Source organism: Pipra filicauda, unplaced genomic scaffold, assembly GCF_003945595.2.
Source record: "Pipra filicauda isolate LSUMZ 115617 unplaced genomic scaffold, ASM394559v2 scaffold71_size5581439_pilon, whole genome shotgun sequence".
NCBI classification, from domain to species: domain Eukaryota; kingdom Metazoa; phylum Chordata; class Aves; order Passeriformes; family Pipridae; genus Pipra; species Pipra filicauda.
Genome location: NW_024104887.1, coordinates 5,110,503 through 5,132,631, shown reverse-complemented (window position 1 = coordinate 5,132,631; position 22,129 = coordinate 5,110,503). Strand labels below are relative to the sequence as shown.

General features: G+C 53.6%; 4 protein-coding genes and 2 non-coding genes across 6 annotated transcripts; 5 read left to right on the top strand and 1 right to left on the bottom strand.

Moving 5' to 3' along the window:
• The first annotated feature begins 303 nt into the window (after positions 1–303).
• Positions 304–3,016, top strand: SEBOX (SEBOX homeobox). Its single transcript, XM_027726799.2, has 2 exons — positions 304–582; positions 706–3,016. The coding sequence occupies exons 1-2, from the start codon at positions 304–306 to the stop codon at positions 952–954; spliced, it is 528 nt and encodes a 175-aa protein (XP_027582600.1). The 3' UTR covers positions 955–3,016.
• On the bottom strand, positions 1,936–4,610 carry TMEM199 (transmembrane protein 199). The gene is made up of 6 exons (XM_027726798.1): positions 4,439–4,610; positions 4,282–4,355; positions 4,112–4,201; positions 2,873–2,909; positions 2,452–2,564; positions 1,936–2,350 (listed from the first exon to the last, which is right to left on the bottom strand). The coding sequence occupies exons 1-6, from the start codon at positions 4,608–4,610 to the stop codon at positions 2,255–2,257; spliced, it is 582 nt and encodes a 193-aa protein (XP_027582599.1). The 3' UTR covers positions 1,936–2,254.
• A 141-nt stretch (positions 4,611–4,751) lies between these two features.
• Positions 4,752–14,733, top strand: POLDIP2 (DNA polymerase delta interacting protein 2). The gene is made up of 11 exons (XM_027726797.2): positions 4,752–4,933; positions 5,641–5,722; positions 6,372–6,469; positions 7,247–7,343; positions 7,788–7,863; positions 8,399–8,506; positions 8,740–8,876; positions 9,911–9,937; positions 10,123–10,248; positions 10,667–10,746; positions 12,282–14,733. The coding sequence occupies exons 1-11, from the start codon at positions 4,755–4,757 to the stop codon at positions 12,394–12,396; spliced, it is 1,125 nt and encodes a 374-aa protein (XP_027582598.2). The 5' UTR covers positions 4,752–4,754; the 3' UTR covers positions 12,397–14,733.
• Positions 14,734–15,432: 699 nt separating this feature from the next.
• On the top strand, positions 15,433–22,058 carry TSR1 (TSR1 ribosome maturation factor). Its single transcript, XM_027726793.2, has 15 exons — positions 15,433–15,550; positions 15,626–15,729; positions 16,071–16,287; positions 16,367–16,501; positions 17,289–17,716; positions 17,991–18,150; positions 18,466–18,623; positions 18,917–19,113; positions 19,537–19,699; positions 19,890–20,000; positions 20,313–20,445; positions 20,862–20,978; positions 21,262–21,402; positions 21,524–21,598; positions 21,695–22,058. The coding sequence occupies exons 1-15, from the start codon at positions 15,448–15,450 to the stop codon at positions 21,871–21,873; spliced, it is 2,421 nt and encodes an 806-aa protein (XP_027582594.1). The 5' UTR covers positions 15,433–15,447; the 3' UTR covers positions 21,874–22,058.
• On the top strand, positions 19,170–19,262 carry LOC113990925. The gene has a single exon (XR_003541781.1). It is a non-coding gene; the product is annotated as a small nucleolar RNA SNORD91 family (small nucleolar RNA).
• On the top strand, positions 20,508–20,600 carry LOC113990924. The gene has a single exon (XR_003541780.1). It is a non-coding gene; the product is annotated as a small nucleolar RNA SNORD91 family (small nucleolar RNA).
• Positions 22,059–22,129: the final 71 nt, after the last annotated feature.

The following is a 22,129-nucleotide window of genomic DNA, read 5'->3' as shown; positions in this document are numbered from 1 at the left end:
GTGGATCACCGAGCCCGGGGATCCTCACGGGTCGTACAGTGCCCCGACGGTGGCGGGGGGGATACCAGTACGAGCAGTGGTGGGATTACTGGTCCCCGGGGGTGCAGGGGGGGACGGCCCCCGAGTCAGCCGAGGCTATCGGGCACTGCCATCGGGGGCGCGGAGCGAGGACCGGCCCCGGGAGCCGTCGGGAAGAGATGGGGGGGCAGCACCGCCCGCTCGGGGCGGTCCCAGCCCGCCGGGGGGGACTCGTGGGGGATAAAAGCCGGGGCGGCGGCGGCGGGGCCGGGGGAGCCGGGCAGGATGAGCGCGGCCCCGGGCACCTCCCGCGCCCCCCAGCCGCTGCTCCGCTTCCCCGAGGGGGCGGGCGGGCCGGGCGGCGGGCGGGCGGCGGGGGGAGGTGGCGGCCCGGGGCCGTGCCCCTGCCCCTGCCCGGGGGGGCCGCGGAAGCGGCGGCGGACCACGTTCAGCCGGGGGCAGCTGTCGGAGCTGGAGCGGGCCTTCGCCGCAGTGCCCTACCCAGACATCGCCACCCGGGAGCGCCTGGCCGAGCTCACCCAGCTGCCCGAGGCCAAGATTCAGGTGAGCGCGGACGGGACCCTCCCCTCCATCCCACCCTCCCGGGGCCGGGACCTCCCCTCTTCCTCGGGGAGCTGCCCCGTCGGGCCGCTGTCCGTGTCTCACAGTTCCCCTCGCCCGTCCCAGGTCTGGTTCCAGAATCGCCGCGCCCGCAGAATCCGCAGCGCCAAACCGGAGCCTCCGCCGCTACCGCCGCTGCCGCCTCCCGGGGAGCGGGGTCCCCCAGCGGCACCCCCCGACGGCAGCACCCCGGGCCCGGCCCCTGCCCTGCCGCCGCCGGGAGCCCGCAGCCCCGCTCGGGGCCTCCCCACCTCACTGGGCTCCATCTCCGACCTCATCTACAGCGCGGCTATCACCAACCTGGGCGAGCTGTAGCCGTGGTGGGGACCCCCTGGGCACTGGGGACCCCCATGGCATCGCGGCCCCCACGGATTAGCGCCACGATTTCATTAGGGTGTGGAATTACTGCCGGCCCCGAAGGTCCCGAGGATGTCATCCAATATCCTAAATGCCGGTGCGGCTGTGGCGGGGGCAGCTCCCCATCAGCCCCCTAATACCGACTAATCTTTTGGAAAAAAATACCTTAATCTGGGGCTGTATCCACGGATGATTGTGGCACGGCCGCCCCTAATCCGCAGGCACGTTCGCAGGTGCCGGCAGATCTCCCCGTATCGGATATTAAACTGTGTTTCCACAGGGGCTTAGCTGCCATCAGAGCATTAATCACCGTGTCCGGCCCTGGCAGGGTGCCCACCCGGCAGGTGTCCAGATCTCCTGGGCCTGGCAGGGACAGCCTGGGTGCCCCCTCCCCACCATGGCTGCACTAAGCTGGCTCTGCTCTCCGCTCCGTGACACTCAAAAAGGCCCCAGGATGTGCATTAAGGTGCATCCCCTCCCTACCCCCAGAAGCTGGGTACCCTTTGGCAGAGGGTTGGGAGCACCATGCACCCCTCGCTGCTCCATCTACAGCTCCTGCTCCTCCCTGAGGCACCAAGAGCCACAGGGCCATGGCTCAGGTCACGCAGCTCCTATGTGAGGACACTGAGCTGGGTGCTGACCCCAAAGTGGCTGCACCAGACTCTGTCACCCTCCTGAACGGATCTGTGTGGATGGGGAAAGGGCTCGTCCCCAAACACCAGCTGGGTTGGGTGCTGCCATCTGAGCCTCGAGAGAATAACGGTTCCAAAAGCAAGTGAGGGATCAGACAGAGCAGAGGGCAGGCAGAGGGGGGTTTTGACATGGGATGGAGCAGGATGCGGAATGCAGAGGGAAAGGAAGGATTCACAGCTCCCTGTGGTGTCTTTCAGATGTGTGTTCCACGTACCAGCAGATGTCCCCCAACATGAAGGAAGAAGGTTACAAACACACAATGTTATTTATTTCCAGAATACAAGCACAGGAACTCCACAGGAAAAACAGGGATGGTGGGAGCTGACGCCCCTCTCCATGCTGGGGTGGTCAGAGTCCACAGCCATTCCCTCTCCTGTTCTGCAGCTGCGGGATTTTCAATCCATAATTCATTTCGGGAGCGGGAAGCAAAGGACGAGCCTGAGGAGTGCAGCCATCTTCCCGTAGCAGGAGCAGGTAAAAACAGATGGGACAAGACAAAACTGTCCCAAATTAACGGCTCCTGGGGAGGACAAAAAGCCTCCAGCACGAAGGCTGCAGTTCATGGTCATAGTTTCCCAAGGTCCCCTTCGAGGGTCCGCACCATCACGTACAGCTCGGCCAAGCCCACCACCGAGGCCACAATGACGGCTGACAGGACGCGCTGGGGACATAAAAGAGAGAGGGGTGACCCTGGGTGTGCGGTCGTGGTGCCACTCTGGACTGGGCAGCACAGTGTGCTGCAGGGAGGCCGTGCTCGCTCACCGCTGCCGTCTCTGCGAAGACGTACTGGCTGCCCAGGTAGGTGCAGGCGAAGGCGGCCACCACGGTGACAATGAAGTTGAATATGGTGATGACAACGGCCTTCACGGAGCGCACTGGGGGAGAGAAGGGGCAAGTGGTTGGTTTTAAGTAAGGCTGGGGAGTAGGGTTGGGGATAAGGTGTAATCATACTACAGAGCTGGCCAGCTGGGATACAGGAATCCCGCAGGAGTCACACGCTTGGTGCCTCCAGAAATATTGGTAAGAATGACCACCAGGCTCCTTTATTCAAGGAACACTTTAGTGTGTGAAAACCTTCTGGTGAGATATTCGGTCTGATGTCAACAGCTGGACATGGAACAGTTCCTGTGACTGTCCTGTCAGCAAACACTGCTGGGTGTCAGCAGGACAGGCAGCCGCTCACCTTGTCTCCCAAATTCAGCCAATGGCCCCTTCATCTCCTGAAAAAAGGGATTAAAACAACTTGTGATCGGTTGTATTTTAATGTTGATAATAACATGGTTATTGTGTGTGCAGAATAAAAGCAATGCCAATGCCCTGTGCTGTCCCCAGGACTCCGAGGTTCAGAGAGATTTTGGTGGGCTGTGGGGGAACAGCAGTTTCACTGCGCACAGGTTTCTCTGGGATTTTGTTTGTGGTCTGATTCAAGGCTGTTCGGAAGGGATTGTTTCTAATCAAACCACTTCTCTGAGTGGAAGCTTTTTTTTGCATGTGGGTTCTCTGCTGCAGGTTTGTCTCTTACTAGAGACATGAAAGTGTCTCACTTTGTCACCTGTTTCACACAGCTGGCAATAATGAGATGGTGTCAAGCTCTGTTGTCACATCAGGCATGGTTACACCATGATACCGGGGAGGGGCAGGGAAGATGTGATGAGCACACAGGTGTGGGAACACTGCTCTGCTCCACTGTTTGGAAGGAATGTGGCTGTTTAGCTCTGTTACAACCACCCTGGATCACAGATCACAGAATGGTTTGCCTTGGGAGGGACCTTAAAGACCATCTCGTTCCAACCCTCTGCCATGGGCAGGGACATCTTCCACTAGATCAGGTTTTTCCAAGCCTCATCCAGCCTGGAGTTGCCAAGCTTGGCAGAGACCAAAGTCTGGAGGAAATGTGCAGGGACTTGAATACACAAGGATGTCAGGTACAGTGTGGAGGCATAACAGGATGGGATCACAAGGAATGCCAGCAGGAAGGGATGCTGGCTTGTCCAAACAACTACTGTGCCAGAAAATATCGGCTCTCTCAGGAAAGGAAGAATGCTTAAATATTACCCTATTTTTTCAGCTTTTACCCTGACAAGATAATTTTAAAACTATGACAAAAATGTAAGCGGCAGGGATGCTCCCAGTCAAACATTTACCTTGGGTGCTCAGTCTCCCAGATCAGAATCTCAGATCTTTGGCACGGGTGAGCAGTTCTCAAAAGTCAATGTCTGTTCACCACCCTGTTAACCCTGTCCCACACCTGCCCTCAGCACCGGATCTGTTGTTCCTGGTGCATTTACAGCGTGCTCTCCTCCAGTCCCCGTCACATTCCCTGTGCACTGCACTCACTCTAAGGGGCAAATCTCCTTTGCTGTCAGGTTGCCACGTGTTTGAGGGATGAGTCCTGACAGCAGGCACTGCAGCAGCCCCTCACCTGGCCGGTGATGTTGCGGGTCATCCGCTGGTACTCCTCGTGTGCCAGCTTGGCCTTGATCCGCTCCAGCCGGGCCACCAGCTCGGGGTTCTGTGGGAAGCACAGACTCACCGTAAGAACCGGGGGCTGCCACCACCTCCTCCCGCGACTCATGTCCAGCCCTCACCTACCCGCGGCGGCACCGGCACTTCGGGCAGGTGGATCTCGCAGCCTTCCAGCAGCTCGTGTAGGTGCAGTGGGGACCCTGTGTGGGGTGCGGGGGGGGAAAGCGCGGTCACGGCGCGGTCACGGTGCGGTCATCGCCTCCCGCGGCGCAGTGCGGCCTACCTGCCTCCCGCAGCGCGGCGTGCACCCTCCGCAGCAGGCTAAAAGGCACCAGCGCTCCTTCTGTCGCCAGCGCCGCCTCCATATCACCCCGCAGCCCCGCGGGCAGCGCCGCCAGCTCCCCGGCCTGCACCGCCCGCCGCAGCCGCGGCCCGGCCCGCACCGACGACGCCATGTTGGCCCAGCAGCCGTCTCCAAGGCGACCGAGGGGAGCATAGAGAGGGCGGGGCAGAGCGGCGGCGCGGGGAGGGGGCGGGGAGAGCGGAGGGGGCGGTGGCGGGCGGTGCCGCGCGGTGCACTGTGGGCCGCGGGCGGTGGGATGTCGGGCGGCGCGGCGCGGCGGTACGTGGCGGCGGCGCTGGGCCGGGCTCGGGCCCGCGGGCCGCCCCCGCTCTGGGAGCCGCCTCCCGCCCGCCACCTGCGGGCCCTGGGCACCGGGGCGGGGACCGCGGCGCTCCCGCCGCTGCTCTTGCCGCCGCGGAGGCACCTGTCGTCGCGGTGAGGCCTGTGGGGGGTGGTTTGGGCCCTGGGCGGGGGGCTGAGGGAGGGTTAGGGGAGGGCAGGGGGTTGTCGGGAGGGGAGGTTCGGGGAAACAGGCGGCGAGGGGCCGCGAGGGAGTGCTTGGGAATGGGAGCGGTTGGGAAGGGGCTCGAGGCTCGCGGGGGGTGTTTGGTGTGCGGATTGAGGTTCGGGAAGGCAGGTCGGGGGGGACCGTGGGGGGTGTTTAGAAATGGGAATGATTGAGAGGGTGGTTGGGGTGCGGTGTAGGGGCACTTGGGTCGTTGGGGGAAAGTTGGGAAGGAGTGGGGAGGCCGCCGGGGGGGTGTTTGGGGATAAGGGTGATTGGAGAAGGTGGAAGCTCTCAGTGGGTGTTTGGGGAGTGGGTTGGAGGCTGTTGGGTCATTGGGGGAAGACTAGGAAGGAGTTGGGCTTGCTGAGGCAGGGATATGGGAAAGGGGATTGGGATAAAGGGAAAAGTGGATGGGGATGTGGAGGACAATTGAGAAAGGGGAGACTGGCAAAGAGTGGGGGCAGGAAGTGGGGCTGGGCAGCCCAGTGCATAGTGGGGCTCTCATGAGGGGGTGTGTGGTACCCGAGGGAGGCACAGGGTGGGAGCAGTGTCTGTGCATCACCCTGGGCTCGGGTGCTGTGTTCCCCTGCTGTGTTGCCCCTGCAAACCCTCCAAGCTGCCTCTCTGCTCCAAGGAACCGTCCGGAAGGCAAAGTGCTGGAGACTGTGGGGGTGTTTGAGGCCCCGAAGCAACATGGCAAATATGAGACCGGTCAGGTAAGGGGTTCTGGGGGCAGAGCTGACCCTGGTCATGTCACAGGGATCAGACAGCCGAGGGATTTCCCGTAAGGAGGCTGCTGTAGTATAGCAGAAGGCCAGAAGTTTCACAGCTCAGTGCTCTTTGTCTCTGCTGTGTCTGCAGTTTGTCAGTCATCTGACAATAGCAGGTCGATAAGAATCTGCAGCCCAACACAACAGCTCTACAATGACATTTGCTCCACTGAGGGTTCTCTCCTTCAGGGATCAGAAGAGACAATCTCTGAATTTAAGAAATAACAATTAAATTTGCCATTTCTGTGCTCACGACTCACAGCTCTATTTCTGAGCAGTCTCTCCTGTGCTGGTCTCCTTTCTGCTGCTCTATTACTGATTTAGTCCCCTTTTATGGGATAGATGTTACATGGGTTTCTCCTCTCATCCCTGACTGTTCATGCTCACTGTTTCTGCTTTAGTTTCTCACAGTGGTGATTCTCTCTGTATCCCCATCCCACGCATTCAAACTCTTTGTAAACATTTCTAGTTTTACCTCAGTTAACAGATCTTTTAAATATTATCAGAAAAGGGCTTTTGGCTTCATGTTTTCTATTGTATCTATGTTGATTAAAGCTTGCTGTGGATTCAACTTGCAATTATTTGTTCCTTTCAGCTCTTCCTGCACAGTGTGTTTGGCTATCGAGGAATAGTCCTGTTTCCCTGGCAAGCCAGGCTTTATGATCGGGATGTGGCTTCTCCTGTCACAGAAAAGTAAGGATTTGAGGGTTTGTTCTGGCTGATGTTGCTGTACTGTTACATTTTCATTTTGTAGCAAGTTTCCTGGTTGGGGTAAACAAATGTTTTTAAGGAGGTCAATGGTCTGTTTGCTTGAGCGTAAAGTAGGAGAGGTGCTTAAAGAGATATTGCAGGTGTATTAATTTTGTGTTAATTAGAGATGGGATGAAAGCATATGTGCGTGTGAAGAAAATAAAAAACAATTAAAAATTCATGCTCCTGGCATTTTGCTTTATAAAAAAACCACCCATTTTGAATTAGCTCCAGGTTCCTGTGTTACAAATTGCAGGCTGCTGCTGCTCCTTCTGTAAACTGCCAGTGAGTTGGATTTGTCAGCCTCCTCCCCAGTTTCAACCCACTAGGCCAAGTTCATCCTTCTTGAGTTGCTATTCGGTTCTCTCCCCTCTTGCATCCCTTTCCCTGTGATGAGGTGTGCTAGGAAGGAATAAGGATCAAGCATAGGAATACCCATCCCAGAGAGGAGACTGGACTGAGCAGGAAGAACCTCTGAGCTGCCTGACAACAGAGCTGTTGTGTCTCTGCCAAACACTGTCAGTGTGCATCTTGGCTGATCTGTCTGTAATTGTGTGGGTGGCTGACAAGGATTTGGTTTGGATGGAATCAAATGTTTACAGACTGTTAAATGTATTTTTTTATGTTTAAAAAACCATTGTTTGTGTATGTGCTTGGTTCTGGTAACAAGAAATTGCTGCAATCCTGCACTTGAGCTCAGAGCTCTGCTTTTCTGTTTAGGAACGAGAATGTGGCAGGCCATGGGTCCAAAGAGGTCAAGGGCAAAACACACACTTACTACCAGGTGTTAATAGATGCCCGGGATTGTCCACATATAGTAAGTAAGGAGTAAACTTGGTATTGAAACTCAAGTGTCTTCTTATATGTGAGTGGGTCAGGTGGACAGGCACTGAAAGAAAATGGCTGTGGTGGCTAAATTTGGCTAGGACAAATTCGTTCTTCAAGACATATTTTCCCTGAGAAAGGTACACTGGAATGTCATATGACTGTTTTCTGGATCATGTTTCCCCTTTCCAGCCTCCTTTCCTCATCCTGTTATCGTTCCCACTCTGTTGCATGCACATTGTGAATGTGGGTTGCAGCACTGAAAATGCTCCTCACTTGTTAGTCAGTCTAGAGGAATGAAAAGGAGAGGTGTTCTGAGGTGAATTGGTTAAATAAACATTTCACGCTTTACAAACCACAACAGTAAACTGAAGCATGGCTGGAAACTGGCCCACAACAATCCACACAGAAAGACATAAGCTTCCCTTTTTCTCAGTCCCAGAGATCACAGACGGAAGCAGTGACGTTCCTGGCAAATCATGATGACAGCAGAGCCCTCTATGCCATCCCAGGTGAGCAAAATCCTCCTTCAGCCTCTGATTGTTGTGAGGGGAGGTCAGAAGAGTCATCAGTGGTCAGCTCCTGCCAGCAGCAATTCCTACAAGACATTCCTGTTGTGGATTTGTCCGTAGTTTAGGGCCGGGCAGGAAACAACTGAGTGACTAAAGTACATGAAGCCCTTTGGAGAGCTGGAAGTTGGGCACTCTGTGATCAGACACAGCTGTGCCTGATTTAATCTCTAGACATAGGTCCCATACAAAGTTGCATATAGGCTGTTCTTTGTTTGGGGCAGTGCAGGCACTTTGCAGGCAGTGTGTGTTTATGACAGGAATCATTCCATGGAGAAATCTCACAGGAGAGTGCTGCCAAGGGATATTGCTGACCTATTTCCTCCATTCTTGGTTGCAGTCGTGGTATTAGCTTTGCCTTCTGCTGACAAAGTCCTTCTCTTAACTTGTCACTAGTGTGATCCGTTTTTCTGCCAGGAGACTTCCGAGCTGCTCTTTCGCTGGGGAAGTTCCAAGGCTTTTGGGGTTTCTTTTTCAGGTTTAGACTATGTAAGCCATGAAGATATCCTTCCCTACAGCTCCACTGATCAAGTGCCCATCCAGCATGAGCTCTTTGAGAGGTTCCTCATGTACGACCAAACAAAAGGTAATTTCTGGCTTCACAGGGAACTCTTCTGAGCCAGATGCCTGAGGTGCTCTGTAACAAGTGCTCAAAACCCGTCGTCTTGGATATGGTGTAAAAATGATATCTGGTTTGGAGTTTGTTACAGTAAAGCCACCTCTCAATAATTTTTTTAACTTGAAAGGAGTTACTTTGAGGGGAGAGCACTCCAGGTACAGTATTGCCTCTCATAAACTCTCACCTTTCCTTCCCCATAGTCCCACCTTTTGTAGCAAGGGATACTCTATGTGCATGGCAGGAGAAGAACCACCCCTGGCTGGAGCTCTCTGATGTGCACCGAGAAACCACGGAGAACATCCGCGTCACGGTCATCCCTTTCTACATGGGCATGAGGGTAGGTGTGTGCTGCATGTTGGTGTGTTAGTTCTGCCATCTGCTTAACTGACATGTTTTTCTAAGGCCAGTTTACTGACTTAGGGTACTTTCTCCTTACTGGAGAAATGACATTTTAATCACAATTAATGACTGAAATGGCTTTAATCACAGTTGCAGTTACATTCTCATGATGTGCAGCAGAGGTGTGAACAGGAAACTGTTTTGTCATGCATTTTTGGAGAACAGCCCCTGTATTTTGGCATTTGCTTGTTATCGGTAGGATGGGAATTACCCTGTAATGTTCTGCAGAGCAGCGCTAGCAAGATATTTAGGAAGGCTTGTGAATTAGTCCTGTACTGCCTCACTCAGAGATGGGTGTGCATGAGGTGGCACCGGGGCCATCTGCCTTGCAACAACAGACACATCTGTTATCCTGCCCAGTGATGGGCTGTGGGTGTCTGCCTGTTTCCTGGCTCCAGTGTGAGTTAGAGGGTTTGGCTGAAGCCTTCTGGATTTAGCTGATAACCATATGCTCTTTATAGCATAAGAACTTCATGTGGACCATCCGAAATAATGAGGCTCCAACAGACTCCTGAGCGGGAGGGTCTGGGAATTCCCACAGTGCTTTGATTTCTGAGCACAGCTGCCGGGGACTCCATGCCGTGGCAGGTGGATGTTTTGGTGTGGATTTGCAACTTCTGTCAAGCCCAACTGATGTTTGTCCTAACCTTGTCAGAAAAACAGGTGCCTGAAGGCAAGGAGACGGGTGTTTCTAGATCTGTAGAAAGCGTGTAATTAACATGGAGCTCAACCCTGGGTTGTCATGAGATCTTTGCAAATCTCCCACTTCGTGATTACATGTATAGAGCAGAGCCAGTGCCAGGCTATGCTGATGGATGGCCTTGGAGAGCAGCTGTCTGTGCTCATGTGAGTTGTCTGCGTCAACCTGGCACGGAGCGAGAGCCCCTGTGCTGGTGCTATGCTGACAGCTGAAGAGGTTTTGGCACCGCGTGTCGAAGGGCAGCTGCTAAAGTCTTTTGTTTCTTTTGACAGGAAGCCCAGAATTCCCATGTCTACTGGGTAAGTGACTTTTGTTTCACGGAGCAGCTAAAGGGAAGGAGTTTATTTGCTGTGGCATCATTGCTGCGTGATAAGCTCTGAGGGAGAGTAGCCCTTGCCTGGCAACTGTTTCCCAGTATCGGCTGTGGGTTATCAACTGGCTGCAGCTGATTCCAGTCCTTGATAGCAGTCTTTCTTCTGTCCAGTGGCGCTACTGTATTCGCTTGGAGAACCTTGACAGTGAAGTGGTTCAGCTCCGAGAGCGGCACTGGAGGATATTTAGCTTGTCTGGCACCTTGGAAACGGTCCGGGGCCGTGGCGTTGTAGGAAGGGTGAGTATCATGCAACCTTTTTTTTTTTGGGAAGCACAGCCCTTTGCTGGAGCCCTCTCGGTTGGTTGGGTTGATTTGCCAGTAAATTGCTTAGTGGGCAGTGGAAATAGATGGAATGGGAAATTGGCAGTGAAAAGAGTCACAAGCTTTTCGTCTGTTGTTAAGTCTGCATGAACCAAAACTTCACACTGAGTATTAGAGAATGATCCTAAATGACTGGTGATGGGAAAACTGGAATAATAACAGAATTCTGGCACTACTCACTGGGCGAGTTGTTTGCTGTGTAATTGGTAGTGGTGCTGAGGTGTGGGTCTCTGGGTTTGGTTTTTTTCATGCTATATAAATTTCCTGTTGATGCCCGTCTTTGGAAGAATATTAAGATTTGTTGCTGATGCCCAGTGGTCTTCTGTCTCCTCAGGAGCCAGTTCTGTCCAAAGAACAGCCAGCATTTCAGTACAGCAGTCACGTCTCCCTGCAGGCTTCCAGTGGTCACATGTGGTAAGAAACCCTTATTACTGAAGGAGTGTTTTAGATGTAGGACCTCACAGTGGTGAGCTTTGCAGCCTGGAGTTATGGATGAAAGCTGCGTGGAAGTGGACTGGATGGGACATATTTAGTAGCTAAAATTTAATGAGCTTCTCTCCAGCTGGATCCTGGTTAGTGATAAGATGATCTGTTGATTCTCTGCACCAGGACAGGTTCTAGGCTAATTTATTCTCCTTCTGCGGTCTGTACTAGACTGGATTTGAAGATACAAATCAATTCTCTATCATCTTCTGCTGTAGTCAGCTTCTGTCCCTTTCACTCCGTGGTGCAAGAAGCAAGGCCTTGTGCTGGTGATTCCCTTGGCAGCAGGGATGTGGGTACTGGTATCCCTCTCCTGGGAAAGGACTGGGCTTTTACTCTATCCCTATGCAGTTCTGTGTCCACAAGGAATTGGCATACAGGGTTTTTCCCAGTGTAGACCAGATAAGGCCTTCAGTCTAACTGATTTTCAAGCCTCCTCTTCCATGAGAGCAGGTAGGGAAGTGCTCAGCAGAGCTGTTCTTTCCCTGTGCCACAGGGTTAAAGCAATTTCCCTTTATTTGCATTTTGGCTGTGTTAGCACATTTAGTGTCAGCTCTCTGTGGACAAGGAATGCACAGACACTTCTTGTCTTCTGTATGATAGGTCTTTCTGGTGTGCATTTTTAAATCTGCTTCAGAGCTAAGCTGCCTTTGAGTTGGGAAAAGCAGGAGAGCAGCTCTTTGCATATAGGATACACTCTGGTTTGCCATGTCAAGCATTTTGAATTGCCTGAATGCATGCCCTGGGAAATGAAACCAGATGATCTAGTAGTTTTTTCCCTCCTGCACACTTTCTGAAGAGAAAGAGGCAAAGGTTCTGTAGCTCAGAAGCTGCTCAGCTTGATTTCTGGTGTTCAATTGTGTTCTCTCTGTCCTGAGAACCTATTGGTTTATCCCCATGATCCTTGTGCCCATATCATGTCCTGCAGTACAGTTGGCTGTTGTTCAGAGCAGTAAACAAATTTGTTGTACAAGGACAGGCGGGTTCAATTCTGAAATGCAAAGCAGAAGCTATTCCAAATTATATCTGTGATGAGATTTCTTGTTGTCACAGATGACTTAACAAGTGGAGCTTCTGCCAAGGAATACAAACCTGAACTTACGTGTAATCAGTTTGTAAAAATAACTTGGATGGTTCTGTCTCCTGTGGAGTGGGAGTTGGGTGAACACCGCTGCAGGTGCATGGAAGGTGCTTGCCTCCTAGGGGCTCCAATCATCACAGCTTGTGCAGGAAATGTGTGTTAGAGATGTGATGTGAAACCACCCAGGAGTCCTCAATAAATGAGTCATCTTGGCAGCGGATGTTCCTGCTGCTGAACTCGTGTCCTTGCTGCTGGACCAGCCTTGCAGACGAACCCTCAGAGTCCCTGCACAGGATATGGAAGAACTCATGTCTTACCTTCTTGCTGATACTTCCTAGATGTGTTTGTCCCTGGCCTCAGCGTCATCTCTGCCATTATTTTGCAGGGGTACTTTTCGATTCGAGAGGCCGGATGGCTCCCACTTCGATGTCCGAATTCCACCCTTTTCTCTGGAAAGCAACAAAGACGAGAAGACCCCTCCCTCCGGCCTTCACTGGTAGATCAGAGCGAGTGCTGAGACCCACAGAGGCCTGTGTGTGTTGTAGACCTTTGCCTCCCCATTTATGCTGCAGCCAAGAACACGAAGCTTTTAAACATTTTAAACCATTTTTGTTTTAACTGTTGTCTGATGGGGAGGCTTTTTGGAACTTTAATACTGGCTCTCTCAGGCTGCTTGTAAAACGTAAGCTGTGTTACAGGTAACCCTTCCCTTTGTGGCACCTGCTGGGGTTGGAGCTGGGGGATGTAGATGGTGCTGCTGCAGAAGAACTGGCCCCCCTCGGCAGGCCTGGACCCTTTCCAATGTGTTGTGACTTCTCTGCAATGTGAGGTTTCTCTAATAAACTGGCCCTTCCAGTTGCAACCAGTCTTCCTTCATAAACCAAGGCCTTGGCTTTGCATCCAGCCTGTTCCAGCTTGTTGCTCCCCTGCGTGGAGTCAGCCCAAAGTTCTTGCTGCTTCAGAAGGCAGCAGCGAGGCTGTTCTAGGGAGCAGGAATGTGAGCTCAGCATCCCTGCAGTGCAGCTGCTTTTTGGGATTCAGCCAGGGCTGGAGCAGCCTGTGAGCTCCACTCCTCATGGCACTGGGCTGTGTGCTGTGATGTGAAGCCCATTTTTTTAGACAAGAGGGTGCAGAGGGGACAAGGTGGGTGACAGGTGGTGCTGAGCAGGTGCTGTCACAGTGTCCTGTGTCTGGTGACCACCAGGCTGTGTGTTATGATGGTACAAGAGAGCTAAAGGGAGCCCTCCCCCTGCCAGGGCTTGCCTTGCTGCAGGGATTTATATCCCAGCTGCTGGGAGAGTTCTTCCCTGCTCACGTTGTGACTGTGTCCATATTTCCTTGGTTGTTTCTGCTTTGAGAGGAAGAACTTGTTTTCACTTGAAGTGCTGTCAGCCTCGGTGAGGTAGTGCTTGGCTTTCTGCTCCTGTTTGCTCGGGTTGTGATTTTCTGGTAGTGTGTGTGAAGGGCCCTGCAGAACTGTGTGGGTCACTGTAAGCCTATGATATATGGATGTTAGGGAATTTTTACACGTGAAGGGCCAAATCCACAGTGCAAGTCAGGTGTTGGCTCTCCTTACAAGCTTGAGCAGCTCTCAGGAGCTTTGAGGATTGCAGATATCTAGAGAGGTCTCAGCCTTTGTGGTGGGACCCTTTGGCTGTCTCTGGGCATCCAGACATCTGGGTGACTTGCAGGGGCAGAGGGCTTTGTGGTAGTCCTAAGCAGAAAGTTTCCAACCTTGCTCCTTCCCCTGGTCTTGCTGAAATGATAAGGTATAACTTAACTCATGAGATGTTTTTCTTGATTTAGAAGTATCTTAGTTATTCCCTCTTCCCCCACGTCCCCTCTGAGCAGCCTCTTTGCATTTGGCTCTGCAAGGCAGAGCTGTGGCACTGCTGTGGGCTGTCTTGGCTGATGGACAAACAGCCTTGACAGTGGGAGAGATCCTCATGCTCTCTCATAGCCAGCAGATTCCTGTGTAGAGAGACTTAATACTACAGTGTTTATCTGTCATTGGTCTCTTCATTTTGTGTCTTCCTTCCTCTCAGGTAGTACAAGCTAATATTTAGAATTTGAAAGGTTTAAACAGCCAGTCTGCTTTTAAGGGTAGAATAGGATCCCTGAAGACCAGCCCACAGCTGACATGATCATGACATGATCAGTCATCCTGATTTCCTCATAGGAGGAAAAGGGGTGGGGGGAAGATGCCTCAAGTTCAGAGGCAGCAGGGATCTGCAGGAACCTGCTATTTCCCTCCCATGCAGTTGCTTGGTCGGGGTGGGAGTAGCAGCTGCTCTGCCTTTCCCTCGGGTTGCTCCAGCTTTACTGGCAATTGCAACACCACTGTCAATGTTTAACCCTGCTGCTCACCCGCGTGTTTCTGGGGTGCTGTGGCCCTAATGCTTCCCATAACAAGCAGAGAGCTGTTATCCTACAGGATGGAGTAGTCCTTGGGCAGGGGCTCTGCCAGGGTCGGCCTCAGCAGCTGTGAGGTGCCCATGAGTGTCTTTGGTGTAATATGCCCCTGGGGCTGGGGAGGGCTGAGGCCTCTTCGTAGGAGCAGACATTCCTGGCTGGATAATGATTGGCAAGACCGAGGTCACCAGCGGTCACCAGCACTGCCGGTAACAGACGGGGCGAGGCACGGTAGGAATGTTTCTGCTCTATCAGTCTTTGTGGAGTGGGCAGTGCCTGACCTGCCTGGGAGCCTGGGTGCCATGCCAGGGGCTTAGCAGGGCCTTTCCCCAACTGCTTCATCCCTCAGGCCCCTTCCCGGAGCGCTGTCCCTCTCTGTGTAAATACCTCTGTACAAAGAACCAACCAATAAAGCGCTGAAGGAACGGCTCTGGCTCACGGCTCTCATTGCCCCACGGTGCTACGGGCACCAACCTCACTCCCCTCTCCTCTGATACCAAAGAGCAGCAGAAACAAAATGCTCAACACCAATTTGTAGATGTTAAAAAGGGCATTCCTCTTTATTCAGCATACTGGATGTTCAGAGCTCCTCTAATCTGAAAGTGCCGAGTGACATGGACAGGGCTTTTTATTACACATACTGTTTACATGTCCATTAGGTATTCTCCTTTACTTAATACATATTCATTAGTTTGTTTTACATAGCCGCTCCCCTTTTGGAAAGTCTTTTGGTTTTTCCGGGTCTTCCTCGTCGTTTTGACCTCAGCGCTGGCGCAGGCACAGCGTCATTGTGCTTCACCCCCAAACCCTGTAACGTTTGTTCTTTATCTTATCTGGGCACACAGAGTTTAGTTTACGTCCTGTTTGTTCGAGTTACATCCCTCATCTATCTAACTCTCGAGGGCTTATTCTAAGATTACATTGTTCCTTATTTGGGCATTCCGGGGTACTGTGAGTGAAGTTTCTATTTCTCCTATCGCCTCTCCTTCCCGGGGCTCGCCCCGTGCCCTGTCCCGGGGGGTGGGAGGGTCTATCCCGGGAGTCCCTCCCCTCTTTCTCCCCCGTCCCTCCCTCTCGCCGCCACGTGGGTCGCTGCGGGGCTCCCGGCGCGCCGGAAGTGACGCGGCGGCCGCGTGGTGATGGTGATGGCGGCGGGCGCGCACCGGCCCGGGCCGCTGAAGCAGCAGAACAAGGCGCACAAGGGCGGCAAGCACAGCGGCTCCTCGCAGCGCCGCGCCGGAGGTGAGCTCCCCGTCCCCGCGGGACGAGCTCCCCGCCGGCCCCCGCCCCGCCTGACCGTTCTCTCTCCCCCCGCAGGCCGCGTCCCCGTCAAGGCCCAGCCCCGCCGGCGGCTCCGCGATCTCAGCAGGGTAGACCGGCGGCACCAGGCGCTGCAGCTCCGCCGGCAGCGCAAGGAGGCGGTGAGGGGCCCCCGGGGGGACCGGGCGGGCGGGGCTAGTTGCGGGACTGTGGGTGGAGCGGGGAGCGGGTCGGTTCGGGTGTTTGCCAGAGGGGATTGGAGTGGGGCCGGTGCGGGTCTCGATGTGGGTGATGGAACTGAGCCGGTTTGGGCATATGCGGGGAAATGAGGAGCTGTGCCAGGGAAAGGAGTGGGTGCCTGAGCCAGTTCTGTTTGAGGCAAGCGGAGCATTACTGGACCGAGCGGGTTCGGGCGGAGGTGTGGAGTCTGTTCTTGATCCATGGAGGCGGGACAGGAGCTGGGCTGTGGGCCGGGACTGATGCTCTGCAGTGGTGCCCGCAGGTGCTGGCAGAGAAGCGAAGCCTGGGCAGCAGGGATGGGCCCCCGCACCTCGTGGTTGTGGTGCAGCTGCACAGCAGGGCTGCAGCCCAGGACGCCTTCCGGCTGCTGCAGAGCCAGGACTCGGCCGTGGTCCGTGCGGATGAGGGGAGAGCTGGTGGCTTTGCCCTCCTCTGCCCCCGATTCAAGCAGCGCTGGCGCTTTGTCACAGCACAGGCAGGTGAGGAAGCACAGCTGTGGGTCAGGCTCTTGGCTCCACACCCCTGGCAGCCCCAATAAAGGAGGTGTTCTGTGTGCAGGGGACCTTCACGCTGTCTTAGACCTTGCCAAGGTCGCTGACTCCCTCCTGTTCATCCTGGACCCTGTGGATGGCTGGGACAGTGCAGGGGAGCACTGCCTGTCCTGCCTCTTCGCACAGGGGCTCCCCAGTTATGGTGAGTGAGCCAGCGATGTTGAGGGGTTTGGGGGGGAGGTGGAGGTACTTGATGGGGATTTGCTGTTGCAGTAATTAAAAACTCCACTTGTTAATAGGCTATCACAGGTCGTTGATCTGTTTCTGTGCACAGATCAGTTGGGTGAATGCCGTGCTCGTGGTGCCTTTTTGTGTTACTCCATGGTGCGGGAGTACTGGAGATAAAAGGGTGTTGTGGGTCGAGGCCCCTGGGTGTGTGGTGGTGTCAGCACTGTGATGGTTATGAAAGTGTGCAGAGCTAAGGGATTCAGACACTTTCTTGCTAAATTCAGTTCTTGTGCCCTTATCTCCAGGGTCTCATTTAACCTCAGAATCTTATTTCTGAAGACAGGTTTTCTGTCTCAGATGTTCTTTTGAATGTGTGAATCGCATAGGGTTGGAAGGGACCCCCCCTGTCAAGGCAGGGTCGCCTAGAGCAGGTGACACAAAAATGCATCCAGGTGGGTTTGGAATGTCTCCAGACAGAGAGACTCCACGCTCTCCCTGGGCAGCGTGTTCCAGTGCTCTGCCACCCTCCATGGAAAGAAGTTCCTTCTCATGTTGAGGTGGAAGTTCTTGTGTTTTTAGTTTATAGCCATTGCTTCTTGTCCCATCACTGAGCACCACTGAAAAGAGCAAAACTGCCATTGCACCTTGGGGTGCAAATCTGGTTATTTGGGTTGCTGATACCTGAGTGTTTATCTTTATTTGGTAAAAGGGGCACAAGAAGGTTTACGATCTGATCCTGAGCTCTGTTCTCTGCTCGGCAGCTCTTGCTGTCCCAGGGGGCACCGACTTGCCTCCTAAGAAGCGGATAGATGCCAGGAAGAAGCTTGCCAAAGCCACTGAGAAGCGCTTTCCCGAGGCCAAGCTGTTCCCTCTGAACACGGAGCAGGAATCCTCGCTGCTGCTGAGGCACCTCAGCACCCAGAAGCAGCGTCACCTCGCGTTCCGGGACCGGCGCGCTCACCTGCTCGCCTACGCTGCTGAGTTTGTGCCTGGTCAGGAGAGCGACCTGGTTGGGACCCTGAAGGTGTCTGGCTTTGTCCGGGGACAGACCCTCGATGTGAACAGCCTGGTGCACATTGTGGGGCATGGAGACTTCCAGGTCAGCCAGGTGGATGCTCCCCCTGACCCCCTCTCTTTGAACCCCCGAGTGGTTAAAGGACAGAAGAGGAGTCAGGACATGGAGATACAGGTGGGTGTGGGGCCAAGGGCTTTGCCAGTCCTGTTAGAACACGAGGTTTCTAAGCTTCCATGGGGAAAATACAACTGGGTGTATGTGGGCAAGGGGAGGGGAAAGGGAGTTGTATCTGTGTTGTGCTGCAGGGCTGAGGTTCCTTGCCTGCTGCATGTAATGAACGTTATGGCACGACATAACGAATGTGATTCTGAAAGCAGTTTACTTGAGATGGATTGCAGAGCTTTAATTAGGTGTGTTCAGAGTTGGGAACTCTGCTCTTGCTCTTCAGGAGGACCCTGTAAATGGTACTGATGAGATAGAGGAGGATGTTAAGGTCCTGATGAAGGCAGATCCAAGCAAGCAGGAGTCTTTGCAGTCAGAAGTGGTTCCCGATCCAATGGAAGGGGAGCAGACGTGGCCTACTGAAGAAGAACTGCAAGAAGCAGAGGGTGTGTAGCAGCAATAGTTCTGTATCTTTTCCTTGTTGCTGTTAAGAGGGTTGTCAGAAACCTCTGTCACCAGGATGGCTCTGAAGAAGCATCCTATTTGGAAGTCCAGGGCTTCCATTCCTAGTTCCATTACCTGACCAGCAGGCTGTGTGGTTTGCCTGGGAAGTTAGCAGGGTTACATTTTGGCTGTCCTGACAAATTCTGTGTTGGGAAGTAGCAGTTGTGGTGTAGATCTGATCTTGCCTGTCCTGGTGCAAATGTTGCTGAGGGGAAGGAGAATTGTTCCTGTATTAACCACTGGTGGGAATCCTACAGATTCTCTGAAGGCAAACAGGAGGGTGGTGAAGGTCCCCAAAGGCACATCCAAGTACCAGGCTGCCTGGATTGTGGATGATGGAGAAGAAGGCAGTGAGAAAGATGATGATGAAGATGATGACATCGATGATGATCTGATGGAAGAGGCAGTTTCCCAGGTACGTCCAAGAGCTGATAGTACAGGTGATCTCCAGGGCATTATTGCATATTCTAGGACAGTCCTGTCCTTCCAGCTTGCTCCATGCAAGGGCACGACACAGAGCCAGGACTTGCCTGGATTTCCACGGTTAAATCTCTCATGTGTATCATGGTACATCTTTGGCCTGTTAGACACCAAACTGAGGGGCTGGGGTCTCTTTGGGGTCACAAATCACACAGTGTGAGCACACACAGGGTTTCAGTGCTGCATGGACAGCTCTGTGTTCACGGGCTCTGTGCTGCCCTGTGTCAGGAGGGGGAAAGCAGCGAGGAGGAGCCTGGAGAGGAGGAGAGCGAGACCATGACCGTTTCCGAGTGCTTGCGGGATGACCAGTACGACGAGAAGATGGAGGAAGATGAACAGATGCTGGAGAGATACAAACAGCAGAGAATGGATGAAATGTTTCCAGATGAGGTGGATACACCACGTGATGTACCTGCCAGAGTCAGGTAACAACTGGGATGCTTTCCAGAGGAGCTGAAAGGTGCCTTTCTGTCTAGTTTGGTGAGGAAGCCTATGATGTCTTAGCCGTGGTGTCTGAACCTGGCTGAAGGACTCTTGTGAAGACTCACTCTTAGGCTCTGAGGCTTCCAGGGCAGGCACTAGTTGGGCCAGCAGGTGGGCCTGGGGGGTAGCACCTTGCAACAGGGAGAGCTGGGTCCTGGGCTGGGAGTGGGAGGAGGGTGGCCCTGATGCAAGGGCAGGTTATTTAGGGAGTTGGCTGCTGTTTTTAGCTCTCTCTGCACTAAGATCTTTCCTGAGGGTTAGTGTTTGCTTTGCTGTCTCTGAAGGTGTGAGTCCCTGTGCACCACAGGAGGTGCTGGCCACACACCTCCATTGGTGAAGGTTTGTCTTTCCTATTTATTCTCTAGGTTCCAGAAGTACAGGGGGTTGAAAAGCTTCCGGACTTCCCCATGGGACCCCAAAGAGAACCTTCCAAGGGATTATGCCAGGATTTTCCAGTTCCAGGACTTCTCCCGAACCAGAAAGCACCTCTTCCGTCAAATAGAGAAAGAGGAGACTGAAGGAGCCTTGGTAACTCTCTTTTGCTGATCTCTTTCCCTACTCCGTTCCTTTGCTCCTAACAGGAATGACTTAATCAGGGAGGTGTTCATAGCACGCAGCCCTAAGTTCAAATGATGATGTTCTCCTGAATTCCCTCCCTAACTCAGGCACATCTTATTTCTGACACTTTTTTGGTTGAGAACTTATCCTCTGTTGGCAGGTGGGCTGGTACATTACACTTCATATCTGCAATGTCCCTGTCTCGGTGATGGAGAGCTTCAAGGAAGGGAAACCCCTAGTCGTGTTCTCCCTGCTTCCCCACGAACAAAAGGTGACTGTATGGCCCTGCTGATAGCTTGTAGGTGTGCAGCTCCTTAAGATTGCCTTGGGTTGGAGGGGATCTGGGCTGAAATCTCCCTGCATTGCTCATGTTTCAAAGTAGAGAATTCCCTTTGGTCAGAGCAGGCGGAAGCTGCCCGGTGGGTTTAGGATAGAGTGTCTGAGTTTGGCACTGGGGACCAGTGATGCTTCAGGAAGCCATTCTCAAAGACATTCATGTCTGCTGCAATGTCCTGCTGCTTTCTGCTGTGCACCATTGCCTGCCAGCCCTGCTATCAACCCCTCACTGTGCTGCCTCTTGCAGATGTCTGTGTTGAATTTCCTGGTGCATCGGCATCCAAGCAACACCGAGCCAGTGAGAGCCAAGGAGGAGCTGATCTTCCACTGTGGGTTCAGACGCTTCCGAGCATCCCCTCTGTTCTCCCAGCACACCTCAGGTTTGTGAGGGACTGGTGGGCTGGGCACAGGTGCACCAGGAGGTGGGGCTGGGGATTCTGGGGCAGGAAGCCAGTGATGTCTTAGCCATGGTGTCTGAACCTGGCTGAAGGATTCTTGTGAAGACTCACTCTTAGGCTCTGAGGCTTCCAGGGCAGGCACTAAGTTGTGGGGAGTGGAAGGGCTTGGGCCAGGTGGCTCACTGGTCCAGGCAAGGTGGTGGCAGACTCCACACAGTGAACTGGTAGTTCAGAGGAGCACCTCTTTTTCCCAGATGCTCTGTGCCAGCAATTGGAGGGGTGTTTGTCACCTCTTTTTCTAAGGTGCAGAGCCTGTTTCCTGGGTAAGAATGGGCTCAGTGGAGTTTCCCAGAGCTCTGAGGACTGCTGTCAGCTTGATCATTGCTGTTCTGTCCTAGCTGATAAGCACAAGCTGGAGCGTTTCCTGCGCCCGGATGCTGCCCTGGTGGTGACCGTTTATGCTCCCATCACTTTCCCTCCTGCCTCAGTGCTGCTTTTTAAACAGAGAAGTAACGGTAAGTTGATAAATGCTGAGGATGTGGTGTCTGGGAAACAAACGTTAGCAGACTGTTCCCATCCCCTGCTTACAAGTGCATCTCTCCAGAAAGTATGACTTGAAAAAGCTGTCCCTTTCCTGCTGTTTGAGAAGATAAGCCCAGTCTCCATCCCCATTATCACATTTATCTGTCCCTGCTGTGGGGTTGCTCTGGGCCTGGAACCCTTTGGGGAAGGGGGTTGTGGTGGGGGAGGCAGTGATGGAGGCACCTGCCCCAGTGCAGTGGTGGCTCTGCCTTGCAGGAATGCACGACCTCATTGCCACGGGCTCTCTGCTCTCCGTGGACCCCGACAGAATCGTCATCAAGCGGCTGGTGCTCAGTGGCCACCCCTTCAAGATCTTCACCAAGACGGCTGTCGTGCGGTACATGTTCTTTAACAGAGGTATGGCTTGTCTCTGTGGTGGGAAGAGGGGATGTGGAGGCAGAACCCCTGCTCCTGTGGAAGCAGTTGTGTTGGTGCAGCCCAGCCTGTTCCTCACCCGCCTGTCATGTTTGATCTCCAGAGGATGTGATGTGGTTTAAGCCGGTGGAGCTGAGGACAAAGTGGGGACGTAGGGGACACATCAAGGAGCCATTAGGTAGGTTTGATCCTGTATTTATCTCTGTGTTGTTGGGATGGTGTGGTTCTTCTGGGCAGGAGAGACTGCTAATGGCCTCTTCTGCTCTCTGCCTAGGGACCCATGGCCACATGAAGTGCCACTTTGATGGACAGCTCAAGTCCCAGGACACGGTGCTGCTGAACCTCTACAAGCGCGTTTTTCCTAAATGGACTTATGACCCCCATGTTCCGGACCCTGTGCCATGGGTGAGGAGTGAGAGTGCACTGCCAGAGCAGGAGGTGGAAATGGAATGAGTCTCCAGCATAGCTGGAGTTTGTGCCTTGGCTCCCTGGATGCTGTTCTTGCCTGTGCACAGTGAGGACAGCACTGATGCCTTGGACGTGTTACTGCTGGGGTCTGTAACAGGGGCAGCTGTCTCGACAGCTGCTGCTCAGGTACCAGCTATAGCTATTTATTTTAATGGAAAATGTCAAAAATATTTAAGTGCCTTTGTCTTGGTGGTGGCCAGGAGGCCATGTGCACCCCTTGTCTGCTGAACCCCTTGTCCCA

What these genes read in the sequence shown, in the direction of transcription:
- SEBOX (XM_027726799.2), top strand. Translation starts at nt 304, where the DNA reads ATGAGCGCGGCCCCGGGCACCTCCCGCGCCCCCCAGCCGCTGCTCCGC. An exon ending in TGCCCGAGGCCAAGATTCAG is followed by an intron (nt 583 to 705) that starts GTGAGCGCGGAC and finishes CGCCCGTCCCAG; the next exon opens with GTCTGGTTCCAGAATCGCCG.
- TMEM199 (XM_027726798.1), bottom strand. Translation starts at nt 4,610, where the DNA reads ATGGCGTCGTCGGTGCGGGCCGGGCCGCGGCTGCGGCGGGCGGTGCAG. An exon ending in CGCCGCGCTGCGGGAGGCAG is followed by an intron (nt 4,356 to 4,438) that starts GTAGGCCGCACT and finishes CACCCCACACAG; the next exon opens with GGTCCCCACTGCACCTACAC. An exon ending in CCCGCAACATCACCGGCCAG is followed by an intron (nt 2,910 to 4,111) that starts GTGAGGGGCTGC and finishes CCCTTTTTTCAG; the next exon opens with GAGATGAAGGGGCCATTGGC.
- POLDIP2 (XM_027726797.2), top strand. Translation starts at nt 4,755, where the DNA reads ATGTCGGGCGGCGCGGCGCGGCGGTACGTGGCGGCGGCGCTGGGCCGG. An exon ending in AGCCCTCTATGCCATCCCAG is followed by an intron (nt 7,864 to 8,398) that starts GTGAGCAAAATC and finishes TTTCTTTTTCAG; the next exon opens with GTTTAGACTATGTAAGCCAT. An exon ending in CATGTACGACCAAACAAAAG is followed by an intron (nt 8,507 to 8,739) that starts GTAATTTCTGGC and finishes CCTTCCCCATAG; the next exon opens with TCCCACCTTTTGTAGCAAGG.
- TSR1 (XM_027726793.2), top strand. Translation starts at nt 15,448, where the DNA reads ATGGTGATGGCGGCGGGCGCGCACCGGCCCGGGCCGCTGAAGCAGCAG. An exon ending in TTTTAAACAGAGAAGTAACG is followed by an intron (nt 20,979 to 21,261) that starts GTAAGTTGATAA and finishes TCTGCCTTGCAG; the next exon opens with GAATGCACGACCTCATTGCC. An exon ending in GTACATGTTCTTTAACAGAG is followed by an intron (nt 21,403 to 21,523) that starts GTATGGCTTGTC and finishes TTTGATCTCCAG; the next exon opens with AGGATGTGATGTGGTTTAAG.